The following is a 23,996-nucleotide window of genomic DNA, read 5'->3' on the forward strand; positions in this document are numbered from 1 at the left end:
AAACAAATGAAACTTATACAAGCGCGACTGTGATTGGTTGTTGAGCTGATTTGGCCTTCTGATTGGATGGAAATACTACAGTACTCCCAGTACAATTGAACTTAAACTGAATTTGTTTAATTATATTGGCTATGAATATGGGTGTTTTGATTGTAATAATCTAATCAGTTACAGGCAACCTAACTTTAAGCTTATAATTTTATTTCTAGGCAATGTAGTTTTATTTTGAAATTTTCTGTCTTTTAAAATTTTCATATAACTAAAATGTCATTTGAAATATTTTTTTGTTATTGAAGCTGGATGCTTCAAATTTGGGTTATTGGGTCTATGTGTGGCAGTCTTTCAACAGTTAAATTAGTGTCTTTTATGCAGGCTTCCTTCAATGTTTTCTTTGTTTTTTTAAATACTTCTCCCTCACTTGCTTTCATCCTTGTGATCATAATTGACAATATGTATATTAAAATATAAATTATTGTAAATGAATTGTTTTAAAACATATTTATGGTAAACTTTCCTTAGATTTTCTTTTGCCTCCTAAAAACTGTTTTGCTCTCTCTTTCAAATCCTGAATAAATCAAAGTAGTTATCCTCAAAGTGTCTTTCTTGTATTATTAAATTATTGAAAATACCAGTAGGTTATATTAGGTACAGGGTAGCTATTGCAGGTTTTAGGCCCAGGCATACAGAATTATGGTAGTATCAAACAAAATATCAAAAATTCATCTCCTATGTAAAATTGTGATTGTATTCTCTCAAATTATTTGGAAGGGTTCATGAATAAGGTGCAGCTAACATGCCAAATAAATCCAAAATAATATTTTGGTGACTGATAAAAAGGTTGTCCTTACTTCAAAGCATTGTCCCCCAAAATCACAAAAAATGTATAAAAATGTTTTTCAAATTAATTCCATTTTTGGTTCAGCTGGAAAGGGGTAGTGGCGCCGTTCTGAGGTCAAGAATTGATTTGAGGGAAAGTACCCAAAATTTAATCAGAGTTATAAAACATGATTGAATTGATTATAAATGTAAATTATTTAATTCATCAAGGGATAAAAGTTTTTCCAGTATCGCTACAAAACCGAATAATATCTGATGGATTACAACCGGTTCTCAGCCATACTGATAAATTATGTGTAGCATCTCATTATATCCAGTGTTCTATGAATATATATAAAAATGTGTAATCACAAGATTAATAACATTTTTTTAGCCCGTGAATTCACAGCATCTTGGGGCTAAAAAAACTGATTTTAATCTTATAATACGATACAATAAAAAATGATTCTTTATGAGATTTTAAGTGAATTACTTACTTTTCTTTTTTTTTTGGTTAGGTAAGCAGCAGTTTCTTTAAAAACCAAACTGGAAGCTTTTATTTGAGGAATTCCAGAAGCCTCAGCCACAATTTCTAAAATTCTGCTTGCACGGTCAGAACACTTTGCAGCACCTTCCTTTGTGAATAGTAATTGTGAAAAGTAATTGCGGACCTTGGAGAGTAGGGAGGTTTCAGGGCTGAAAACAAATTAAATAATAAGTTTATCAATTATGTATTCAAAAGCTAAGCTGTCTATAATTAGGGTCAGTCCGTATGCCAGTCAGTAAAATATAGCTCTTATTGTTAAATTAGGCATTTTATAAATATCTATGATGATTTCAGTAACAGTAAGGTATGATATAGGAAGGGTAGTTAGCTAGTAGCTCTATAATTGTTTCTATGGATTTTGTCATTCTTGTTATGCCTAAGGAACAAATGTAGTGAAACTTTCAATGATTTAGATGAAGATTGATAACCAGTAATGCAATTTAAAACTAGGATGATAACATCCATAACAGTGAAGCTCTAAACGGTAGGACAAACAAACATTGACACTTGTAGAGTGTTCAAACTGAATAATCTAAATATAAATGTATATTAGTTGAAACTAAATTTTAAGTGAATTTGTTTTAAAAATGTTTAAATACAGGATATTGGTTTTAGGACATACTTAAATTTTTAGGACTTGATTATAGAGATGCTTGGCTCATAGAATTATACTTTGTTGTCCTAGGAATCAGTATTCTAAAAATCAGTTCAATGGAATAATCATATCACATAAAAGTTTGTTGTTAAAAAAGTAAATAATTCAACATGTTTAAAATATATGTAGGGGCATTCTTGTAACAATTAAAGAGTTTCTAATTTGTACCCAACTACTACAGTAATCACCATGCAATGTTTGAAATCGATAGAATAATTCAAACTTGCATAAATTAATGAAAAAAACAATCCGTTCCAGATGGATGTACAGGCCGACCCTAATTATAGAAAAGCTTCACTTTTAATAAAATAGGAGAATGTTACTTTGAGTCAAAGTCCTGTGCTTGGAAACTAGGATCATTGGTTGTTTGGTCTATTCCAGCCACTGACAAAATAGTTCTAACACTTGCAGCCAGTTCTCCAGTCATGTCCTTGTTAGCTGATATCCTAGAGAATTACAAATTTTAAATGTAGCAGTAAGTAAGCAGAAAAAAATTCTTCTAGTGAACACACTAGCAGTTAGAAAATGTTATTTATGTAATTCAAATACTTATTAAACACATCTATCATTTAAATACACATTAAGCAAAAATGTTTAAATCATTATTAGATGTAACAAATTCTGTTGATTGAACTTTGGAACTGGCAAAGACAATTTTAAGTCAGCCTTTGTAAGTTTTGTAAATACAAGTAGTTAATAGCAAATATTATATCTATGTTGATTTACTTTTCAACATCAAATAGGAGAAAACTATTCTTTGTGAAATACAGAACCTCCCACCTCTAATTTTGAAATGATTTTAAAAATTAAAACACAAAGTAATGGATCGGTTAGTTTTACTGTAGGTGATATTGAGACAGGTCAGACACAATGATAAAAAATAAGATCAAAAAGTTTTCTTTCTATTGTATAGTTGACAAAAGCCTTTTAAAAGTAGGCTGAGAAATGGAAATGGAAATTTTTTACAAAAAATATTAACCTTTCTATATTTTTTTCTTCATCAGCATCAACTGTTGTGTCTTCATCCAATTTGTTTTCATCCATATTTTCATCCATTTTCAATTCCTGAAATCATCATTTAAAATGCAATTTAATGATATGAAAGCAATTGTAACCAATTTACTCACAGAAACTTTAAGAGTCTTTTTTTAATGGCTAAATTGTATAGCAAATAAGTCCAATTTGGAGTTATAGCTCAATTTGTTTTCAACCAATATAATAACGTTTTCTTATTCATTTGCTTAACAACTTTGGAGACTAGTGTAATAAACAGCCCATTGTCCCCTCTCTCACTGCGTTTTTTCCTTCTCCTTGTGTCAAATGTACAATGACAAAATTTTCTGACTGTTAAATCTAAATTATGTGTGCAACCTATAGTGATTAGATTTTTTAATTCCATCATTTAAAATCCAGTGATGTTTTTAAAGGTGTATAAAAAATACTAAATTACATGCTGCACAAACAACTAACCCATTGATTGTTAAACATTTAAAAAGTAGCTTTGCTGATTTATATATTTATTTCACAGAGTATGAAAATAATTTCTGAGTTAAATAGTTGATTGACTAAGGAAATGTTTAGAAGATCCAGTCTAAAATAGGTTCATGCGACATAAAGAAATCTGATAGGCTAAAAACATCAAAAAATCTTAAAATGAAAGCTTTTTTATAATTACGGTTGGTCCGTCTGTCCATCCTGAGCGGATAGCTTTTTTCGTTAATTTAGGCATGTTAGAATTGTCCTATCAATTTCAAACTTTGCATGGGGATTCCTTTAATAGTTAGGTACGATTTAGAAAGCGTAGCAACTCTATAATCATCACCAAAATGTCCGTAGTCCATTTTAAACATGTTGATTTTTTACTTTTTGAACAACAAATTTTTATGTGATCTATTTATCAGATTGATCTTATTTTTGGTATACTGATTCCTGGGACAATATTATAAGCGAAGCAACTCTATAATCAAGTCCTAAAATGTAAGTATGTCCATAAACATTATCCTGTATCAAGCAGTTTTTCAACAAAATTACCTACAATTTTGCTTCGACTTTTATACATTTACATTCTGCTTATTCAGTTCTAACACTATGATGACAAGTGTTAATGTCAGTTTGTCCAACCGTTTTAGAGCTTCGTTTTTATGGATGTTGTCATCCTTGTTAAAAACTAATATTCCCAAAGTTTAAAACCAAAATAATGATTTTGGCTTCGCTTAAAGCTACTTATTTATGAAAAATTTACTTCAAATGGCAATTTTGCTTAAGTAAATTACTCAAAAAACATGTTAGACTAACATTTGGAACTATAGAGTAGCTTTGTTTTAAAAATAGAATTCAGGTTATTTTTAAGGATGAAAATCTTGATAATAAAGTATCCGGATGGCTGTCTGTCTGTTTGTACCAAAGGATCTCACTAACCACTGAACTGATATGGATCTCCTTTACAGAGTAATTTCTCATAGGGAGGGTTCTTATCTTTTTTGTGAGAGGGAAACAAAAAGAAATCGCCCATATCAAAAGATTACACCCCCCTCCCAAGAAAACAAATTTAAACTAAAATTTAAAATGGGGAGTGGTAGACCACCCCCTCCAAAAATCTCCCCTCGCCTAAAACAAAATTTGATTTAACTTTTCTTTTTTAAATCTAAAATAAAAAAAATGGGTCATGAATTCAACTCCCCTCTTTTCAAGTACACCAAAAGACCTCATGTTGCGTAGCCGCTAGAAAGGTTTTCATTTGTCTTTAGCAAAGGATCTCGCTAACCGCTGAACCGATATTGTTTTACTTTACAGTGAAGCTTCTTATAACTATTTGGGGAGAGTGTATCTCTACCATCACATTAAAAAAATGAATCTAACCCCCAAGAACTAAAATTAAAAATGGGGGGGGGGGAAGCAAATTCCCCCCCCCCTTAAGTAACCCTAGAGGCTTTTGGGGGGCGTAGCTTCTAGTAAAAGTTTTATTTGATAAACCAGATTGAATGTTTGACGTCACAGAATTTGTGGTTCTATGTACATACATATTATAGTTTTTTACTGCTGCATGCCATGAGAAATAAATGTTCACCATACTATGCATAATCATATGCTAGCTGATATACATACATATTTATACAGATAGAATTAGGAATAGAAAAATCAAGCACATCAGCTAACAAAAATAATGACAAAACATATAATGAGGGTTGACTATTGAGTGCTTTCCCATTATAAATAGACTGATAGACAATACATATTATGGAGCAAATGTGTATTTGTAAGCAAACTTTTTACCAAAAAAGCCTCTTACATATCTATAATACATGTCTGTCCGTCCCTTAAGATCTCAGTAACCACTGGACCGATCGGATTCTACTCTTCAGGGAATATACCTTCTGGTCCTGTGGTGGTTTTTGGCTATTTTCTTGGGAGGTGGGACATGCCCAACCCCCCAAAAAATATAAAAAAAAATCCCCAGCAATTTTTTTAGATGATGCAGATGATACCAACTATTTGGTGCTGCACCAAATGTACTACATATTTTTAAATTACCTCTTGGGGCAAAGCCCATACAGGCTAGGGACGAATCTGCTAGTATCTTAAATAGCAAAAGACAAAAATACACATTTTCTCTGAAGAAACTTGATAAACAAAATTAAGAACTTTACAGACAGACTGATGGACCAAGTGAGATTTATGAGTAGGTCCTTATTAACTAGGGAAATCTATATTTATAGATCAGTCGTGTCTTTATAAAAGGAAAATTAATTGATTATCAGAGCATTACAGATAAACTATTGGTCCAGTAAATTTTATAATGGATGCCCATTTTTAGTATATAGTAGCAAAAAAATAAGATTCAATTTAATTTTCAATATTAAAAGCAATTTCCACGCCTATTTTTTAGGTATAAAAAACTACACTTGACACAAAATCACAACACAAACTAAACTAAGCTACAAAGCAAGGTATTAACTGTTTAGCCTGCGCAACGCGCGTCTACATTCACTACAAGTCAATAATTAAAGATTTAACCAAATAACAATAGAGTCGAACTTGCGTTAAATATTAACTCTACTGTGACTATGTGAAGCAAAAAACCAATATAAAACTTTTTTCTGTAATTTACCAAAAAATTAGATGGTTGAGTAAACTTTTATAAAAGCGAAGCTTTTCGATAATTGGGGTCGGACCGTTTGTCCAAATGTCTGGAACAGATAGCTTTTTTTTGGTAATTTAGGCAAGGTAGAATTATTCTATCGTTTTCAAACTAATTGAAGGTCCAATTTAAAAAGTCAAGCAACTCTATAATCGTTACCAGAATGTCCGTACATCCATTTTAAACATGTTGATTTTTAGCTTTTTTAACAACAAATTTTTATGTGATATAATCTGATTGATCTGATTTTTGGAATACTGATTTCTTGGACAACAAAGTTCAATGTACGCCATCTCTATAATTAAGTCCTAAAATTGTAGGTATGTTTTTAAACATTTATTTATTTTTCAACAAATTTACTTATAATTATGTTTCAACTGTTATTTAGTTATATTCTGATAATTCAGTTCTGACACCCTACAAATGTTAACGTTCGTTTGTCTGTAAAGCTTCACTGTAAAGGAGAACCATATTAGTTCAGCGGATATCGAGAGGGGCTTAAAATCCTTTTACATTTAAACAATAAACATCCAAGAGAAAGAAGAACAAGGATGACTACATCCATAAAAGCGAAGCTCTGAAACTGTAGGACAAACGGACATTAACACTCGTATAGTGTCAGAACTGAATAATCATAATATTAATGTATAAGAGTCAAAGTGTATTTGTTGAAAAACTGCTTGAAACAGGATAATGTTTATAGACATACTTACATTTTTAGAACTTGATTATAAAGTTGCTTCGCTTATAATATTGTACTTTATTGTCCCAGGAATCAGTATACCAAAAAATCAGATAATTAGATCACATAAAAATATGTTGTTAAAGGAGGCACGGACATTCTGGTAATGCTTATAGAGTTGCTACGCTTTCTAAATCGTATCAACTACTACAGGAATCACCAAGCAAAGTTTGAAATCGATAGGACAATTCTAACATGCATAAATTAACAAAAAAAAGCTGTTCCGGACGTACGATGGGACGGACCGACCCATATTATAGAAAAGCTTCGTATTTAACAACAAAGTAGATTATAAAACAAATGCTAATAATTAAAAGAAATTGGCTGAAATAATTTCAGAAGCGAATTTTATACTGCAAAAAAAGCTACCTAGCTACAAACCTTAACTTAAGTTTAAATGTAAATAGACAAAACATTATAAAACATCAATTATCCAAAAGAACAAAAGCAAATTGGCTGGCAGAAGAAAAGGGTCTTTGACACTTGTGGCAGGTAATTGTCTGAATTATACATCTATACATTTATTAATCAGACTAAAAACACAAAATATATGTGGAAATATGTGAAAAATCAAAATAATATACGTATAGACACAATAATAGCTATTTCTCGCATCGTATTATAATCAGCTTTCCGCGGATATAAAATATACACTTACAAGATTAAAACCAGTATTTTAGCCGGTTCAATCCAGGGGATATACGTCGATTTCGAATGAATACGAGAAAATAGTCACTATAACCCCTGCTGGAAAAAAGTTAAATAAAAATTAAGATATCTTGCTGTTAGCTTGATCTTGAGTAAAAATGAAGGGAAGTCTGTCTGTCCATCTAAACAGAGCAGATTGTATGGGAATAGTCCCTTTCGTGGCAACGCCCCTTAAGGAGCGATTCGTGGTATTTTTAAAATGGCTTTTTGTAGGTTATATTGGGTTAGGTGATTGCCCCACAGGGTTAGGTAATTGGCCCCGCAGGGGCTAGAAATAGGAGAAAACCTACTGTGAAAAATACGAAGAATCGCCTCTAAAGGCGCGTTGCCACGAAAGGGACTATATCCGATTGTATTTTCAGGGATTAATCTACTGGTCATGTGGCTACTTTGCAGTTGGGATGGGAGGGTGGGGGGGGGGGGGTAAGGGCACCACTCACCAAAAAATCCTCCCCCCATCCCTAAAAAAATAAGAAATTGATAAAAATAAATACAAATTTTTTTTAAATAAAAAACGTTGGGGTAACCCCCGCAAGTAGAGGCGAAGCCCCTCAAGGTCACGGACAAAGCTACTAGTTTGTGTGAAATCTTTATTATACAAAAAAATTCTTGTGTATATTCCTATACTTGTTAGCAGAATCATAAATTATAAATTCAAAATGAGCAGGGTCAATTTTCAATGTGTTTCTTAAAAGCGAAGCTTTTCTATTATTAGGGTCAGTCCGTCCGTACGTACGTCCGTCACAGATGGTTAGCTATTTTCATTAATTTAGGCAGGTTAGAATTGGCCTATCGATTTCAAATTTTGCATGGTGATCCCTGTAGTAGTTAGGTACAACTAAGAAAGCGTAGCAACTCTATAATCGTTACCAGAATTTCCGTACGTCCATTTTCAACATGTTGATTTTTAAACTTTTATTATCAAATTTGTATATGATCTAATTATCCGATTGATCTGATTTTTGGTATACTGATTCCTGGGACAACAAAGTACAATATTGTAAGCGAAGCAACTCTATAATAAAGTCCTAAAAATGTAAGTATGTCCTTAAACATTATCCTGTATAAAGCAATTTTTCAACAAATTTACTCACAATTTTGCTTCAACTCTTTTACATTTATATTCTGACTATTCAGTTCTGACACTCTACAAATGTTAATACCCTTTTGTCCTACCGTTTCAGAGCTTCTCTTTTATGGATGTTGTCATCCTTGTTTTTATAAAATTAGTGGTTAGTGTATGGCCAGCTTTGCTACTTCTGGACAGAATTGTCCAAAATGGCTTTGAAACCAATTAATATCCAGTGGATTAGAACCAGTTTTCAGCAATACTGAAAAATTATGTATAGCAGTGTATTTATTATATCCAGTTTTCTACGAACATAAAAATGTTTAATCATAATATTAAAAAAAGTTCTTTTCAATGTTACCCCGTGCTTTCGGCATCTCGGTGTTAAAAAATTGTTTTAATATAAAAATTGTACATTTTTATAACCGCGAAAAGCTGTTTATAATACTATGCAATAAATAACTAGTCTTTGATTTCACTTTTTAAAAAACAACATAAACACTTATAGGCAAAAATAAAATAATATCCATGTAACAACACAAAAAAGACTAAACTCTGAAATATGTAAGTTGTGCGTCTAGACGTAGCCTAAGGCAAAACCATTATATACCATCAGGGATCTAAAGGGATAAGACAATGACCTATAAATTGATGTACATCCCCATTGATGATACACAATATTACCTCTTTTGTAGATTAAAATTAGGGGTTGAAACATTTAAACACTTAACTTAACAATCAACTAATAAAAATTTACTAAAGTTCCCAAAGTTGTTAAGCCAATGAATAAGAAAATGCTATTATAGGACTTTGGGGACTAGTGTAATAATCAGCCCAATGCCTCCCTCCCTCCCTGATATACCCGGTTCCTGTGTGAAAATGTTTTGTTGTAACTGTTATGTTATACCCTTATATTGAAGTGTTACAAATAGCTATTATACATTGGCGGAACCAGTATTAAAATTTGAGGGTAAGAAAATATGGCATAGTATTATAAACAGCTTACCGCGGATATTAGTTTCATTAGCCCCATGCCTTTTGCGTCTCAGGGCAAAGAAACTGGTTCAAATATTATAATTATATTTATTATATTGTATTATTATTTATATTAGTAGAAAACTGGAGATATAATACGATGCTAGACATAGTTTTTCCGTATGGATGAGAACCGGTTCTAATCCACCGGATATTAATCGGTTTCGAAGCGATATGGGAAAAGCACGTTTTATGGTTGTTTGAGCAAACTTTCACATTATGTAGTAATTCAGTTGCTTATAAAACTCATTTTCCAGGGTTCTAAAGGGATGAGACAATCAATTTTAAATTAATTTCACTTCCCCCCCCCCTATTATGATAAACAAAATTATCTATTTAAATTAGGATTAATGTAAGAAAATGTTTGGACACTTTCACATCGTCTTATCCCTTAAGATCCCTGAGTTCTCCTTGGAAAATATTACAGGGATCTAAAGGGATACGACAAATTGATGCACATTCCCAATGATGATACACAAATTACCTATTTTTTCAATTATAATTAGTGGTTGAAATATGTGGACACTCTACTAAAGCAACCAATCAGAATTCAATATATTCTCAAAAGTTATTAAGCCAATGATTAAGAAAAAAACTTTTTGGACTAGTGTAATAAACAGCCCAATGTCCCCTTCTCCCTGGAAATGTTTTGAACCCAAATTTCTAGATTTTTCTACGTACTGTACATTCCAAAAGTCATGGATAGAAAGAATGGTAACAAGGATGACAACATCCATAAAAGCGAAGCACTAAAATAGTATGACAAAGGGACATTAACACTTGTATAGTTTCAGAACGGAATAATCAGAATATAAATGTATAAGAGTCGAAGCTAAATTGTAAGTAAATTTGTTGAAAAACTGCTTGATACAGGATAATATTTATGGACATACTTACATTTTTTGGACTTGATTATAGAGTTGCTTTGCTTATCTTAGGAATCAACATACTAAAAATCAGATCAATCAGATGATTAGATCACATAAATTTTTTTTTGTTAAAAAGTAAAGAAAATCAACATTTTTAAAATGGCCGTACGGACATTCTTGTAATGATTATAGAGTTGCTACGCTTTCTAAATCGTACCAAACTACTAAAGGAGTCACCATGCAAAGTTTGTTAATCAATAGGATAATTCTAACATGCCTAAATTAACGAAAAAAGCAATTTATCTGTGACGGACGTACAGTCGGACGGACGGAGGTATGGACGGACGTACGGACCGACCCTAATTATAGAAAAGCTTCGATTTTAAAAATATCAAAGTTTACACTAATGATATAGTTATTTATAACATTGTTTTTTCGCTGATTATTTTTTCGCAGATATTCCAATGGAAAATTAATAGGATTAAAACCAGTTTTGTTAGCCTCGAGAGGCAGAAGGCTTTAGCTAACAAAACACTTATCAATCTTATGTTTTTTATATTGATATTCTGGGAAGGTTAGTAACTATTTTGGGTTAGGGTATCACCTACCAAGAACAAAAAAATTACCCTCCCTCCTCCCATAAAAATGGGTTATAGCATTCAACCCCTCCCCCTCCTCAAGTGAACCTAGGAGCCTCTAGGGGGCGTAATCGCTAGTTTTAAATAAAAGTTTTTTTTTTCAATAAGATATATCTACAAAAAGATACTTTAGTTTCAATATTTTTATTTTTATTAATTTACTCCTTCCTTTTTGTCTGAGTGGGTTAGCTACAGATAGTATATGTACAATACATATAGCATGCGTTGGTTCTTGATGCTTCACCAATGCCCGCAGGCCAAAGCTACAAAAAACGATGACAGATAAGAAAATGCCGTTTCTCAAATTTATAAGCAATATTTGAAGGGCGAAGCAAATTTCATATCTAAATTTTCTCGGAAAAATATTATTTGATTTACAAATTTTCTCTGTAAGATAAAAGCGTTGCATGTTAGATTTTTTAATTAGCTAGGATATAAAGATGCATTTTTCTTTAAACCATGAAAAGTAATATCTAATGTGTCCCAATTGCGTATGACTGCGTACGACTTTGAGAAACGGCATTTTCTTAGCCATCAACCAGAAACACGGAAGTGCCAAAGAAAACTGCGGAGTTGTTCAGGGAGGTAGGGGACATTGAAATGTTTATTAATTATACTAGTCCCCAAAGTTTATAATAACATTTTCTTATTCGTTAGCTAAAAAATTTTATGGACTACAAAGTAGAATGATGTCCGCCCACCCGTCCGTCTGAAGCTTAAGCTTAGGGGTTGGGAAACGACAAACCTCCCCAAAAAAGAAAATTACCCTCCCTCCAAAATTAAAAAAATCCTAATTTTAAAAACATCAAAAAAGAGAAAAAATTTGAAGGATTTAAGAAATATAGATAAATTTAACAAATGAATTGGTTGGTTCATTGAGTTCGGTGTCCTAATGTTTCAATCACAAATTGTAATATTTATCTATCTATCTAGTATACACCTTCAGCCAAGAGAATAACCCTATGCCATTCAGAACTATCTATCTATCTATATAATCTATCTATCTATCCATCTATCTATCTATCCATCCATCCATCTATCTATCTATCTATCTATCTATCTATATAATCTATCTATCTATCCATCTATCTATCTATCCATCCATCCATCTATCTATCTATCTATCTATCTATCTATCTATCTATCTATATATCTATCTAAATATCTAACTATCTATCTATTTATCTATCTATCTATCTATCTATCTATCTATCTATCTATCTATCTATCTATCTATCTATCTATCTATCTATCTATCTATCTATCTATCTATCTATCTATCTATCTATCTATCTATCTATCTATCTATCTATCTATCTATCTATCTATCTATCTATCTATCTATCTATCTATCTATCTATCTATCTATCTATCTATCTATCTATCTATCTATCTATCTATCTATCTATCTATCTATCTATCTATCTATCTATCTATCTATCTATCTATCTATCTATCTATCTATCTATCTATCTATCTATCTATCTATCTATCTATCTATCTATCTATCTATCTATCTATCTATCTATCTATCTATCTATCTATCTATCTATCTATCTATCTATCTATCTATCTATCTATCTATCTATCTATCTATCTATCTATCTATCTATCTATCTATCTATCTATCTATCTATCTATCTATCTATCTATCTATCTATCTATCTATCTATCTATCTATCTATCTATCTATCTATCTATCTATCTATCTATCTATCTATCTATCTATCTATCTATCTATCTATCTATCTATCTATCTATCTATCTATCTATCTATCTATCTATCTATCTATCTATCTATCTATCTATCTATCTATCTATCTATCTATCTATCTATCTATCTATCTATCTATCTATCTATCTATCTATCTATCTATCTATCTATCTATCTATCTATCTATCTATCTATATATCTATCTATCTATAAATTGTTACTTTGCTGGTATTTAAGATAGACAGCTTAATTTTTGACACAAATAAATCTTGATTGGGTTTTTATCCGTAGTAAGGTTTTTTTGTTTGTAGCGTTTGATCTCGCTAACCGCTGCTGTACCAATATTGCTGTTCTTAAAGGATTGTACTGCTTAGGATGGTGTTAGGTTATTCTCCTGACCTCATTCCCTAGAGACGAAGCAACTAGTATTTTATAAGCCACTAGCAGCTTTAACCCTTCATCTAGGGGCTTTTTCCTAAGAGGTAATTAAAAAAAGGATGACAACATCCATAAGTAGCGAAGAATAAACAATTAAATAAGAATTTAGATATTAGTTGACAAAAGCATGTATATTAGGAAAAAATCACGAAACCTTTTCAACATTTGTTTTTAATTTCTTAATATTTATTTATATTTCAGTACTATGACTAACAGATTGACGGTCAAAGTAAATTACATACTGGATGCTCAGAACAACGGGAAATTTAATTTTGATATTTTTAACTACAAAAATATAAAAATAGCCAAAAACCTGCAAAAAGGCAGTCTGACCTCATTGATGTGTTCTTGAAACAAAAGGAAATTTGATTTTGATATCTATAACTGAAAAACTTTGGAAATTGGGCCATAAACACCAAAGGTATGGAGAAAAATGTGAAAAATACAAAAATAGCCTAAAACCTGCTTAAAGGCAGTCTGACCGTCATAGTTGTTTTCTTGAAACGACGGGAAATTTAATTTTGATTCTATAACTGAAAAAATTTTGGAAATCGGACCATAAACACAAAAGATATGGAAAAAAATGTGAAAAATACAAAAATAGCCTAAAACCTGCTAAAAAGCGGTCCTATCGCCATTGATGTTTTATAGTTAATTGTGCTCCTTGATAATGGGAATGTTTCAGCCTTTTATCTTTTATAGGAGCCGAGAAAATCACGTTTCCCCCAAACTAAGACGGACAGACGGACATACGGACAGACGGACAGACGGACATACGGACATACGGACAGACGGACAGACGGACAGACGGACATTTCAAATTATAGAGTAGCTTCGCTACTAAAAATTATGTACGTGTGCCTATCGTGGGAAATATTACATCTTCTATTACCTACCCAGCTGAAAAAATTGTGAATGGGTCACCAATTTTCGGTCCTACCAAGATGAAAAAATTGCGAATGGGTTACCAATTTTCGCAAATAAATAGCGAATTCGCATTACGTATGCAAATAAATTGGAATAGAATCCAATCGGTTCAATGGTTACCATGATCTTAAGAGAAAAACGGACAAACAGACGGACAGACAGACAGATGAACGGACGGACAGACAGACATATAGACATCATTCTATTTTGTATTATAGATAAACAAAACAAAATCTAAAATTAAATTAAGAAAAATGTTTAATTTTAAGGACAAATAAGTTATAGAGTGGCTATAATTGTAAAGAGAAATCAAAATCAGAATTTTGTATATATAATATATTAAAATTACACAAAAAGCAAATACAATATTATATAATCAGATTAAAATTATTAAAACTTAAAATAATCATTATAAAAACATCAATAAAATAATATTAAATACAAATGAAGGGGAAGGAGGTCTCCAAATTAATTTTCAATTTTAAAAATAGCAATTAATTAAACTAATAAAGAATAAAATATATGGGAATTTATAAAGAAACTAAAAAAGTAATTGAATATCAGTTTTTTAGAAGGGGGGGGGGGGAGGGATTTGGGTGGGTTGGTTTTGGTTAAAGAATGGACTACTTCTAAATATACATTTAATACAAAACTTTTTATAAAATAATATAAAACAAAATTAATTTTGTTTTATATTATTTTCTAAATGTGATCTTAAATGGAAAATATGTTTTTGTAAATATATTATTTGATAATTATCAATTCATTTGAAAGCATTCATTTGTTCTAAAGATTAAATAAGTATTATTCCAGTATGGCTTTAAAACCGATTAATATCCGCTGGATTAGAACTGTTTCTCAGCCATACTGAAAAATCCTATATAGCATTGTATTACAGACAACTTTACATGAATATTGAAGAGAAAATCATAAATTTTTCACCAGTTTTGTTAGCCCTGAGGAGGGCTCAAACTTATAAAACTGGTTTTAATTTTACAAATTATCATTTTAATATCCGCGGAAAACTGTTTAAAATACAATGCGATAAATAACTATTTCCCAAATTAGATATTTTGAAAGAAAATATTTAAGTGCCAACAAGAGGCCTCTAGGGGCGAAGCCGCTAATAACCAATATAAAAATCATTCATGAAAAGTTTAAAATTAGTAGAGCTATTCTAACATACCTAAAATAATATCTATAGCTACTATACCTATTATGAACGTCAATCAATGAATCAATAAATCAAATAATAATCAATTTACTAATCACTTTTGTTCCACTCAAGTTTGTCAGGATTAAATTTATATTTAGTAAGTAATCTCCATCCTTTATCCTTACCTTTTACAAAAATCATTTCCTGATACACAATATTCCCACTAGCAGCATATTTGTATAAATGATATGTCCTATCCTCCTCCCCATCATCTTCACTTTTGGAAAATTTACGTTGCCCTAAGCAACTGTCTCCATTTTTAGATATAGCTCTGTAACCTCCATCTTGTAGTTTGTTCTCTTCATATCTATAAATACTCTCTGTCTTTGTATCAATATCATATAATGTTGTGAACCCTGGTATTTCCTGTGTTTGATACACCTTCTTATTCTTCTTCTCGTTGTATGACCCACCATATCGCAAAGTATGCCAGCTTTCATCTTTAACAAAGTTCTCATCAGTTCTTGGTATGTCAGCATAATCAGGGACATAACCTAGATTAATTTTGTTTTTTAGCTTATATATAATTCATTTATGTATATCAGTCAGTCACTACAGTAAGTATAATGTCTAAAATTTATATTGATAAGAGTTTTTAAATGCGAAGCTTTTCTATTAGGGTCGGTCTGTCCGTCTGAGACAGATACCTTTTTTTGTTAATTTAGGCATGTTAAATGTCTTATTAATTTCAAACTTTGCATGGTAATTCCTGTAGTAGATAGGTACGATTTAGAAAGCGTAGCAACTCTATAACCACTACCAAAATGTCCGTACATTCATTTTAAACATGTTGATTTTTTACTTTTTTAACAACAAATTTTTATGTTATCTAATTATCCGATTGTTCTGATTTTTGGAATACTGATTCCTGGGACAAGTTTACTCACAATTTTGCTTTGACTCTTATTCATTTACAATATGATTATTTTCAGTTCTGACACTCTACAAGTGTTAATGTCCCTTTGTCCTTCACTTCATTTCAGAGCTTCACTTTTATGGATGTTGTCATCCTTGTTTTAAATGATAATTTCTAGTCAATATGCACTTTGTCTTACAGTTTAAAACCTGTAATATGGGTTTTACTCTGCCTCCCCCCCCCCCCTTTCTCAATGTAAATTTTACCTCTTGGGGAAATTTTTTTTTTTTTTTGGAGGGGGGGTACCTTTAACCCTCCTAAAAGTTGAATTAATGCTTGTAACAAGATTTTTTAAAAGCATATTTACACTGATTTTTGAAATAATTCTAGGTTTTCTCAGAATCAGTCAGTTTTTATTTGTCTGTCTGATTTGTTGAGCTTTGTATTTATGGATGTTGTTATCCTTATTCATTATTTTATTTGTAACTATTTAAGAAACACTGAAGGCATAATTTATTTTTCTGGGACTTTAGTGAATTTTCTTAGAGGTGTTGTAATTTATGTCTTCAGCAAATGAATAATTTAAAAATGCCAATGTTATGGTCCAGCAGTTAATGAGATCTTGCTGATCTTAGATCATAACAGATATAGACAAAAATATACTGATATCTAGTTTTAATTATTTTCACTCAAAAAGCTGCGAAATTAAGCCACATATCTGTGATGTTTTTGATAACAGGACATTTTTGGTTAATCTGTATATCTCTAAAGGTGATTAGAAAATGAATTTCTTTATATACAAACTAGCGGCTACGCCCCCTAGAAGCCTATAGGGGCACTTAAGGTAAGAGGGGGAAATTAATCCCATTTTAAACTTGAGTTTCAAAAGAGTAAAAAATATTTTTTTTTTTTTTTTGGGGGGGGAGGAGAGGGATGAAGACACCCTCCACAAAAATAGTTTAAAAACTTCCCAGGACCTATAGGAAGCTTCACTGTAAAGGAGAACCTTACAGGTTCAGTGGTTAGCAAGATCCTTTGGGACAGACAAAAAACGCTTACTACTTTATAAAATAGGATGTCTAAAGATACTTACATAGATGAGGTTTCCATTCAGGCTTGGCAGTCAAAGCAGCTTCAAAAAATCCTATAAAATGGAATTTATTTCGTTTAGTTAAAAATCTTATAAAGAAAGCCAGAAGCAGATATAGCCTAAAATTGAAATTAAAACTTAATTTAAAGAGATAATTTTCTTTTAATTTAATGAGTTTCAAGCAATACACATCAAAATAGTCCTATACAGTCTGAAACAGTAAATTGCAAAATAGAAGAAATTTTTTCAAGAGAAACCAAAAAAACCTGCCAAGAACAAGTACTTTTTAGCACTAATTGATATTCATTGATATTCTAATCACTAACTCATTTTAAAAGCCTTACACATGATCTAAAATTATTAAATTTAAATGATTCCTACCTGAAAGCACTGAATTACAAACATCAGTAAATTTCCTCACACACAACTCTGTGGCTTCTATTTCTTCAAGGGCCTCTTCAACAGGATTAAAGCCAGGTAGCTCCTCCAGGAGTTTCTTAGGGACATGTGCCATGTAGGTCAGCTTCAGGAGACAGTAGAGCGCTCTCACATAGATCAGAAACCTTAAAAATTGAACTTGATATTAAAGACTGATATAACTTTGAGTAATATCATTCTTTGGTATATAAAATATCCAACTTATTTTTCCAGTTTTTTATTGTACTTATTCTATTCCAAAATACTGTTTTATTCTAATCTTAATTAAGTTTATTATCTATTATTAGTTTTATTCTAATCTGTATTCATGGAAATTTGTATTTACTAATCTTACCTGTGAGCATGATCCAGTGGTTCTAATGAGTTGTCACATTTCTTGCTGTAAACATTTCTCAGGAATTCTTTAATCTGATATTCTTTGAAATCAGAATTTTTGACATCGAAGTCTGATAGACCACGATGGAACTTGGAAGCCCATAAAGGTAACTTATCAGATTGTGATATTAATCCCTCTGCTTTGTCCAAGATCCACTTGAAGTTTGAAAATGGCCAAAGTTGTTGGAACAATCTCAGAGTTGTATTCAGAGCAGACTAGAAATAGAAAAATCATCAATAATACAAAGTAGTATGATGTCTATCTATCTGAAGCTTAAGATCTCAGTAACCACTGAACCGATTGGGCTCTACTCTTCAGGGAATATACCTATTGCTTCTGGGATGGGTTTAAGGTATTTTCTTGGGGGTGGGACACCCCAACAACCGGAGTGGATTCAAAACCGCGACAAACAAAACCGCGACAATAACAAAACCGCAACATTACAAAACTGCGACAATAACAAAACCACGACATTACAAAACCGCGACATTACAAAACCGCGAATGTAACAAAACTGCAAATGTTACAAAACCACGACATTACAAATGACCAACATTCAAAAAGTCTTAATGCTAGAAGGTCATGGCCGCAGCACTCGGCCCCCTGGTCTGCCTAGCCGCGGGCGCTCGGCCCCCTTGCCTATAACCTAACCTAACATTACCTAAATATTGTAAAAAATATTAAAAATTTGAAAAAATCTACCAACCACTTTTTGTAAAATCCACGAAATTCTAAACTATAAATAAATTAATGTACATTAAACATTCATACATAGGTTAGGTTAGGTTATAGGCAAGGGGACCGAGCGCCCGTGGCTAGGCAGGCCAAGGGGCCGAACTTTGCGGCCATGACCTTCTAGCATTAAGACTTTTATAGTTATATTTTTGTAACTGTCGCGGTTTTGTAATGTCGTGGTTTTGTAATTTTCGCGGTTTTGTAATGTCGTGGTTTTGTTATTGTCGCAGTTTTGTAATGTTGCGGTTTTGTAACTGTCGCGGTTTTGTTTGTCGCGGTTTTGTATCCACTCCCAACAACCCCCCCCCCGTAAAAAAATGAAAAATATACCCCTTCCAAAAAAAAAAAAAATTTCCCCCCCTCCAAAAAATTTTGCTTTACTTTTACTTTTTAAATCTAAGATATGAAAAATTAGGTTGATCAAACCTCTTGGGGTGAAGCCCCTAGAGGCTAGGGGCGAAGCAGCTAGTATAAGTTACAGTGTACAGCATTTCTAAACAAATGCTTATTTGTTAATTTAAAAATCACAGCAGAAATTAAAAATAATCCAAACCTGTATTTTGTCTTGTTTTGCCTTGAGCCTGTCGAAGCTAGCAGCTGCCTCAGCAGTGAAGGAATCTCTATCCTCTTGCATAAACTCCAGGAAATCCTTAGATTTCTTTTCTGATCCCTTAAAAGAATATGAAAATTAGAAATTTCAAAACCAAATAACAAAGAATATCCTTCTAGTTGGGAGCTAATTGAGAATTGTAAATTCCTTTGTAACTTCTAAATATCATATGTATAAAAAAATAATAGTTTTAAATACTGCATTTACTGACCTTAAGTCTGTCTTTCAATAAAACAACACCAATTTGCCTATAGCATTGGTTAAGGACAGATAAAGGGTTTGGTCCAGAAGTGTTGTCCAAAAAATTGAGCATAGGAATACTTTCTTCTATTCCCTTAGACAAGGAAGAATACTGTGCACCAAACCATATTCTCATTCTTTTGTCTTTCTCGTTCAGACCTGGAAATTCCCTTTCAAATACTGAAAATAAAATCATTTTATTAATTTGTAAAGCATTCATGATAGCAATCCAAATAAACATTGTAAACAAAATAAGCTATAATTTTAACAATTTTATCTAAGCATAATTTATTTAAAAAGTCTAATGAATGTAATCTTATTGATCTTATAAAATAATGTAAAGTATAAAAAAAGATAAACTTTAATTGCATTTACCTCTTAGAAATGTTGAATCATCAGGAAAAGAACTAGAGATGTAAAAAAAAGGAAATGAAGCTGTAACAACCTCCTTTAAAATTTGAACATCTCTAATGAAATCTTCTAGTTCTTCAAAGATATGATTTTCTAATTCTGTGATATCTTTGTTATAGTCCTCATGATTTTGATAGTAAGTGATCCTCATTTCTAAGTACATGATCCTTGTTGTTAGAATAAGAGAATGAAGTTCTCTAAACTCTTCAGTGCACTGATTATTATAATTTAGTTCAATTATGTTAATAAGATAATTTAGATGTCTTTTTTTGGAACCTTCTCAGATGTATTATTTATGTCTAGCCCCTGCCAGTAGACCAAACTACATCCTATAGTTTATATAAATACAAACAATTTAACACACCCATAATTACATGTTAGTTAATGAAATCTTGTTAAGAAATTCCTGACATAACTTAAATAATCATTTGCAGTGCAACCAAGATCTTATTAAATATTTACTTGAAATTTACGATAATTAACTAAATGAACATTCCTTGTTTTTGTTGTAATACTCAAAGATTGCTTTCAGATTGCTACTTTCAAAATCACTTGAATAAGTTTCAACTTGAAAAAAATTGAATCGTTTTGCCCACAGTTTCTTATTTTTTTTCTCCATCATCTTTTTGTAATGAAATTGTATGCTCTTTAATCCTTTCTTATGGGTCATTTCTTTGAGAATTTCTAGAATTCCATCTGCTTTACCCTAAATTTTATATAATTTAGTACTTTTTAACATTTTCAGTTTTCAGTAAATTTAAAAAATCTAACTTGGCTATGAAAATATAACAAACCTCTATAGAGGTGAGCTTAGTACTAATATCGCCTTCCAGTAGGTCTAGGATACTGTTAGTCTTGTCCTAAATAATAGAACAATTAGTTCTAGAATATAATCAATCTTGTTTTGAAAGAGAACAGTTTTTATCTGCTCTAACATATCAAACATATATTTAATTGTAAATTAAATATGTCAAAATAAACAAAAAGAAATCAACTTTTCAATATATAAATATCAATAGTTTTTAAGTTTAGAAATAGAAACAAATAATAACAATCCAGCTAAAATCTGTAATTAGTTTTATATAAATGATATCTTTGTACAAACCTCTATGGAGGAGAGCTTGGAACTGATATCAACCCTCAAGTAATCCAAAATTTCTTCAGTGTTTTCAAGAACCTGGTCAGTTTTAACCTAAATATGAACAAAAGATTAAGCCAGCTTGTGAAACAAAACACATTAAAGAGTTTTAGTTTTTAAATCCTCTCATAATGATCAATATGCTTGGCCTTAATCTCATCAACTTATTAATAACTTTAATTTTTAATATGAATATGAAATATAAATATACATACATCTAATTTTGCAATTCCTTCTCTAACAGCTTCAACAGTATCTTTCATAGATACCAGTTTTGTGTTAACACTCTGTAGCTCATTTGTCCTACTGTCTCTGGCGGTATCCTGATCCAAAATGGCTGAAGTACCAGCCAAACAGACCCCCAATATTGTGAGAGGAAAGAATCCAGAAACTCCTCCAACAATACTGAAACATGTGTTTATATTAATATCATAGTCAATTCTTATATAAATGTAATGGGATCTTTGTCTAACTGTGTGTCTTTGCATGTGTACCAAAGGATCTTGCAAACCACTGAACCAATATGGTTTTCCTTTACAATTTATCTTCAAGGTGCTGGAAAGGTTTATATATATTTTTGAAGAGGGTCCCAAGAGAAATCGTCCCTAGAAAAAATTCATTCCACAATTTTTTTTCCTTTTAAAACTATTTCCCAAATTCTCCCCAATGTTTAGTAAATACCTGATTTTAAATAGATTGAAACAATTTTATGTGTCCCTAGAGGCCTCTAGAAGCATATCCGCTAGTCTTAAACTTAAAAATATCAACTTACGTGCAAATTTTGGCAGCAACTCCAAGACCTTGAGCTATCTGTGGTCTTTTTGAATTGATTGAATCAATGCAACGTCCAACAGTGGAGGACAAGCCAGACAATTCTTTGGCAGTGCCAAAAATATCTTGGGCTAGCTTCAATCCTTCCTCTTCCTCCATTTTCACTCTGAAAAATATATCACAATTATGTGTAACCTTACACTATGGTGAAAAACCAAACACATCCGTTCACAGTTGGGAGGTTCATGGATTTGATTATCAGATGAAAGTGCTTCATACATAAGAATGGTAAAGGTTGTACCTATAGCTGCTATGTCAGAAGTGCAACTTAAAATAATATAAGAAGTGTTAGGGGGGATGTCTTTGGTTAAAACAGAATCAGTTTGTGCAATCAAATGATTGGGTGTCTACACTGACTGTCAATGGGAGCTAATGGACAGGTATGGCTCTACAGAGGTATTAATCAAGTATAACAATTTCATTAAACTTATCATCCAAATTCATATGATTTTTCAATTTGTGAAGTAAACCCAAAGAGAAGTCATTAATATTTTCTTCAACAAATTTTTGCAAGATGTTTATTTTAGGTATTCTGTCTCCATCTAGGGTCAATAGAGTGATGGAAGAGCATTGTGGTTTTTTTTAAGAACCCAGACTTGCAAATCCAAATAAACAACCCTGAGGCACTCCAAATTTAGGCACTACAATAAAAAAATTGGTTATGAACGGATGGAATGACAAACTTTTTGGAAACTATTGTTTAAGAAGTCCCAAGAAACATACAAATGACGATAAAAACACTAAAAAAAATTTACTTAAAAACTGAGGCCAATATAGATGAAAACCCCCAATTGTTTACACCTTTCTTATGAGTTTTCACCAGAGCAAACTTTACACATATTGCCAATTTGGAGGGTTCTAAAAAATCCAATATGAAGAAGGGAAAACCTTTACTGTCAAATAAATTATGTTTTAGTAAACCAAATTACAAGTTCTGAGTTCAAAAGTATTTTATTACATACTTCTTTTTTTGAAATTTATTTTGGTCTAAATGACATAATTAATTTTAAAAAAAATTGTAAAAATACAAAGTCAGAAAATGTTAAAACTGAATGTTAATTAATGTGAACTAAATAGAATAATTACGTTTGAAGAGAAAAAATCTTAGAGGGGAGGGGGTGCTATGAAAAGTCAGTAAAATATTAATATGTATTATAGTATTATAAAATTTTGTTAAAAAAATGTTATATTTTTAACTAAAATATCTTTAGAAATTATAGTCTACTTTTACAAATGTTGATCAATTTGTTAGAATTAAATTTAAAAATGACGTTTGAATAAGACCACATACCCAACAACTGAACTTTAAAAGCATTAACATTTCTTTTTATTTGAGGAAGATAAGAAAATTTTATAAAATGAATGGCGGTATTCAAGGGGGGTGTAAAGGTGTTTTAGATTTAGTGGGAGTCATAAAAGAGGTGGCTAACAGAAAAAGGTCCTTCTATCTGTTTAGGAGCTAGTATGAAAAATTATAACAACTTGCGGCTACGCCGCTAGAGGCCTCTAGGGGTGCTTGAGGAGGGAAGAGTCGAATTTGATAACCTGTAAAACGTCACAAACCCATTAAATTATTTTAGATTTTAAAAGGAAAAATTGGGGGGGGGGGGTTTCTTGGGGCGATTTTTCTTGGGAGGGTGGTGGTATCCTCCCCCAAAATAGTTACAAACCTTCCCAGGATCTATGAGAAGCTACCCTGTTAAGGAGAACCCGATGGGTTCAGCGGTTAGGGAGACCCTTCCATACAAACAGACAGATA

The 23,996-nt window shown here is 31.6% G+C and overlaps 2 protein-coding genes across 2 annotated transcripts in view; both read right to left on the reverse strand.

Moving 5' to 3' along the window:
- Positions 1 to 22,339, reverse strand: part of LOC145323986 (uncharacterized) — a 73,817-nt gene extending 51,478 nt beyond the window's left edge. The window contains exons 1-9 of the mRNA XM_080166620.1: positions 22,179 to 22,339; positions 21,622 to 21,811; positions 21,374 to 21,460; positions 21,063 to 21,128; positions 20,765 to 20,974; positions 20,233 to 20,482; positions 19,829 to 20,037; positions 19,561 to 19,677; positions 18,231 to 18,487 (exon numbers count right to left, since the gene is read on the reverse strand). Of these exons, the coding sequence (XP_080022746.1) occupies positions 18,231 to 18,487; positions 19,561 to 19,677; positions 19,829 to 20,037; positions 20,233 to 20,482; positions 20,765 to 20,974; positions 21,063 to 21,128; positions 21,374 to 21,460; positions 21,622 to 21,811; positions 22,179 to 22,336 (1,544 nt within the window). The 5' untranslated portion in view covers positions 22,337 to 22,339. The remainder of the gene's footprint in view (positions 1 to 18,230; positions 18,488 to 19,560; positions 19,678 to 19,828; positions 20,038 to 20,232; positions 20,483 to 20,764; positions 20,975 to 21,062; positions 21,129 to 21,373; positions 21,461 to 21,621; positions 21,812 to 22,178) is intronic.
- LOC145324049 (uncharacterized) lies at positions 500 to 3,079 on the reverse strand. The gene is made up of 4 exons (XM_080166677.1): positions 2,998 to 3,079; positions 2,342 to 2,464; positions 1,314 to 1,512; positions 500 to 565 (listed from the first exon to the last, which is right to left on the reverse strand). The coding sequence occupies exons 1-4, from the start codon at positions 3,072 to 3,074 to the stop codon at positions 500 to 502; spliced, it is 465 nt and encodes a 154-aa protein (XP_080022803.1). The 5' UTR covers positions 3,075 to 3,079.
- Positions 22,340 to 23,996: the final 1,657 nt, after the last annotated feature.

Source organism: Acartia tonsa, chromosome 7 (genome assembly GCF_053477335.1).
Source record: "Acartia tonsa isolate MP-2025a chromosome 7, ASM5347733v1, whole genome shotgun sequence".
Taxonomy (NCBI): domain Eukaryota; kingdom Metazoa; phylum Arthropoda; class Copepoda; order Calanoida; family Acartiidae; genus Acartia; species Acartia tonsa.

Excerpts from the sequence above, each read along its gene's own strand:
- LOC145324049 (XM_080166677.1), bottom strand. The coding sequence starts at position 3,074 with ATGGATGAAAATATGGATGAAAACAAATTGGATGAAGACACAACAGTT. Across the intron at positions 1,513-2,341 it reads GCACAGGACTTTGACTCAAA|CCCTGAAACCTCCCTACTCT; the intron begins GTAACATTCTCC and ends ATTTGTTTTCAG. Across the intron at positions 566-1,313 it reads TAACCAAAAAAAAAAGAAAA|GATTTGAAAGAGAGAGCAAA; the intron begins GTAAGTAATTCA and ends TGATTTATTCAG.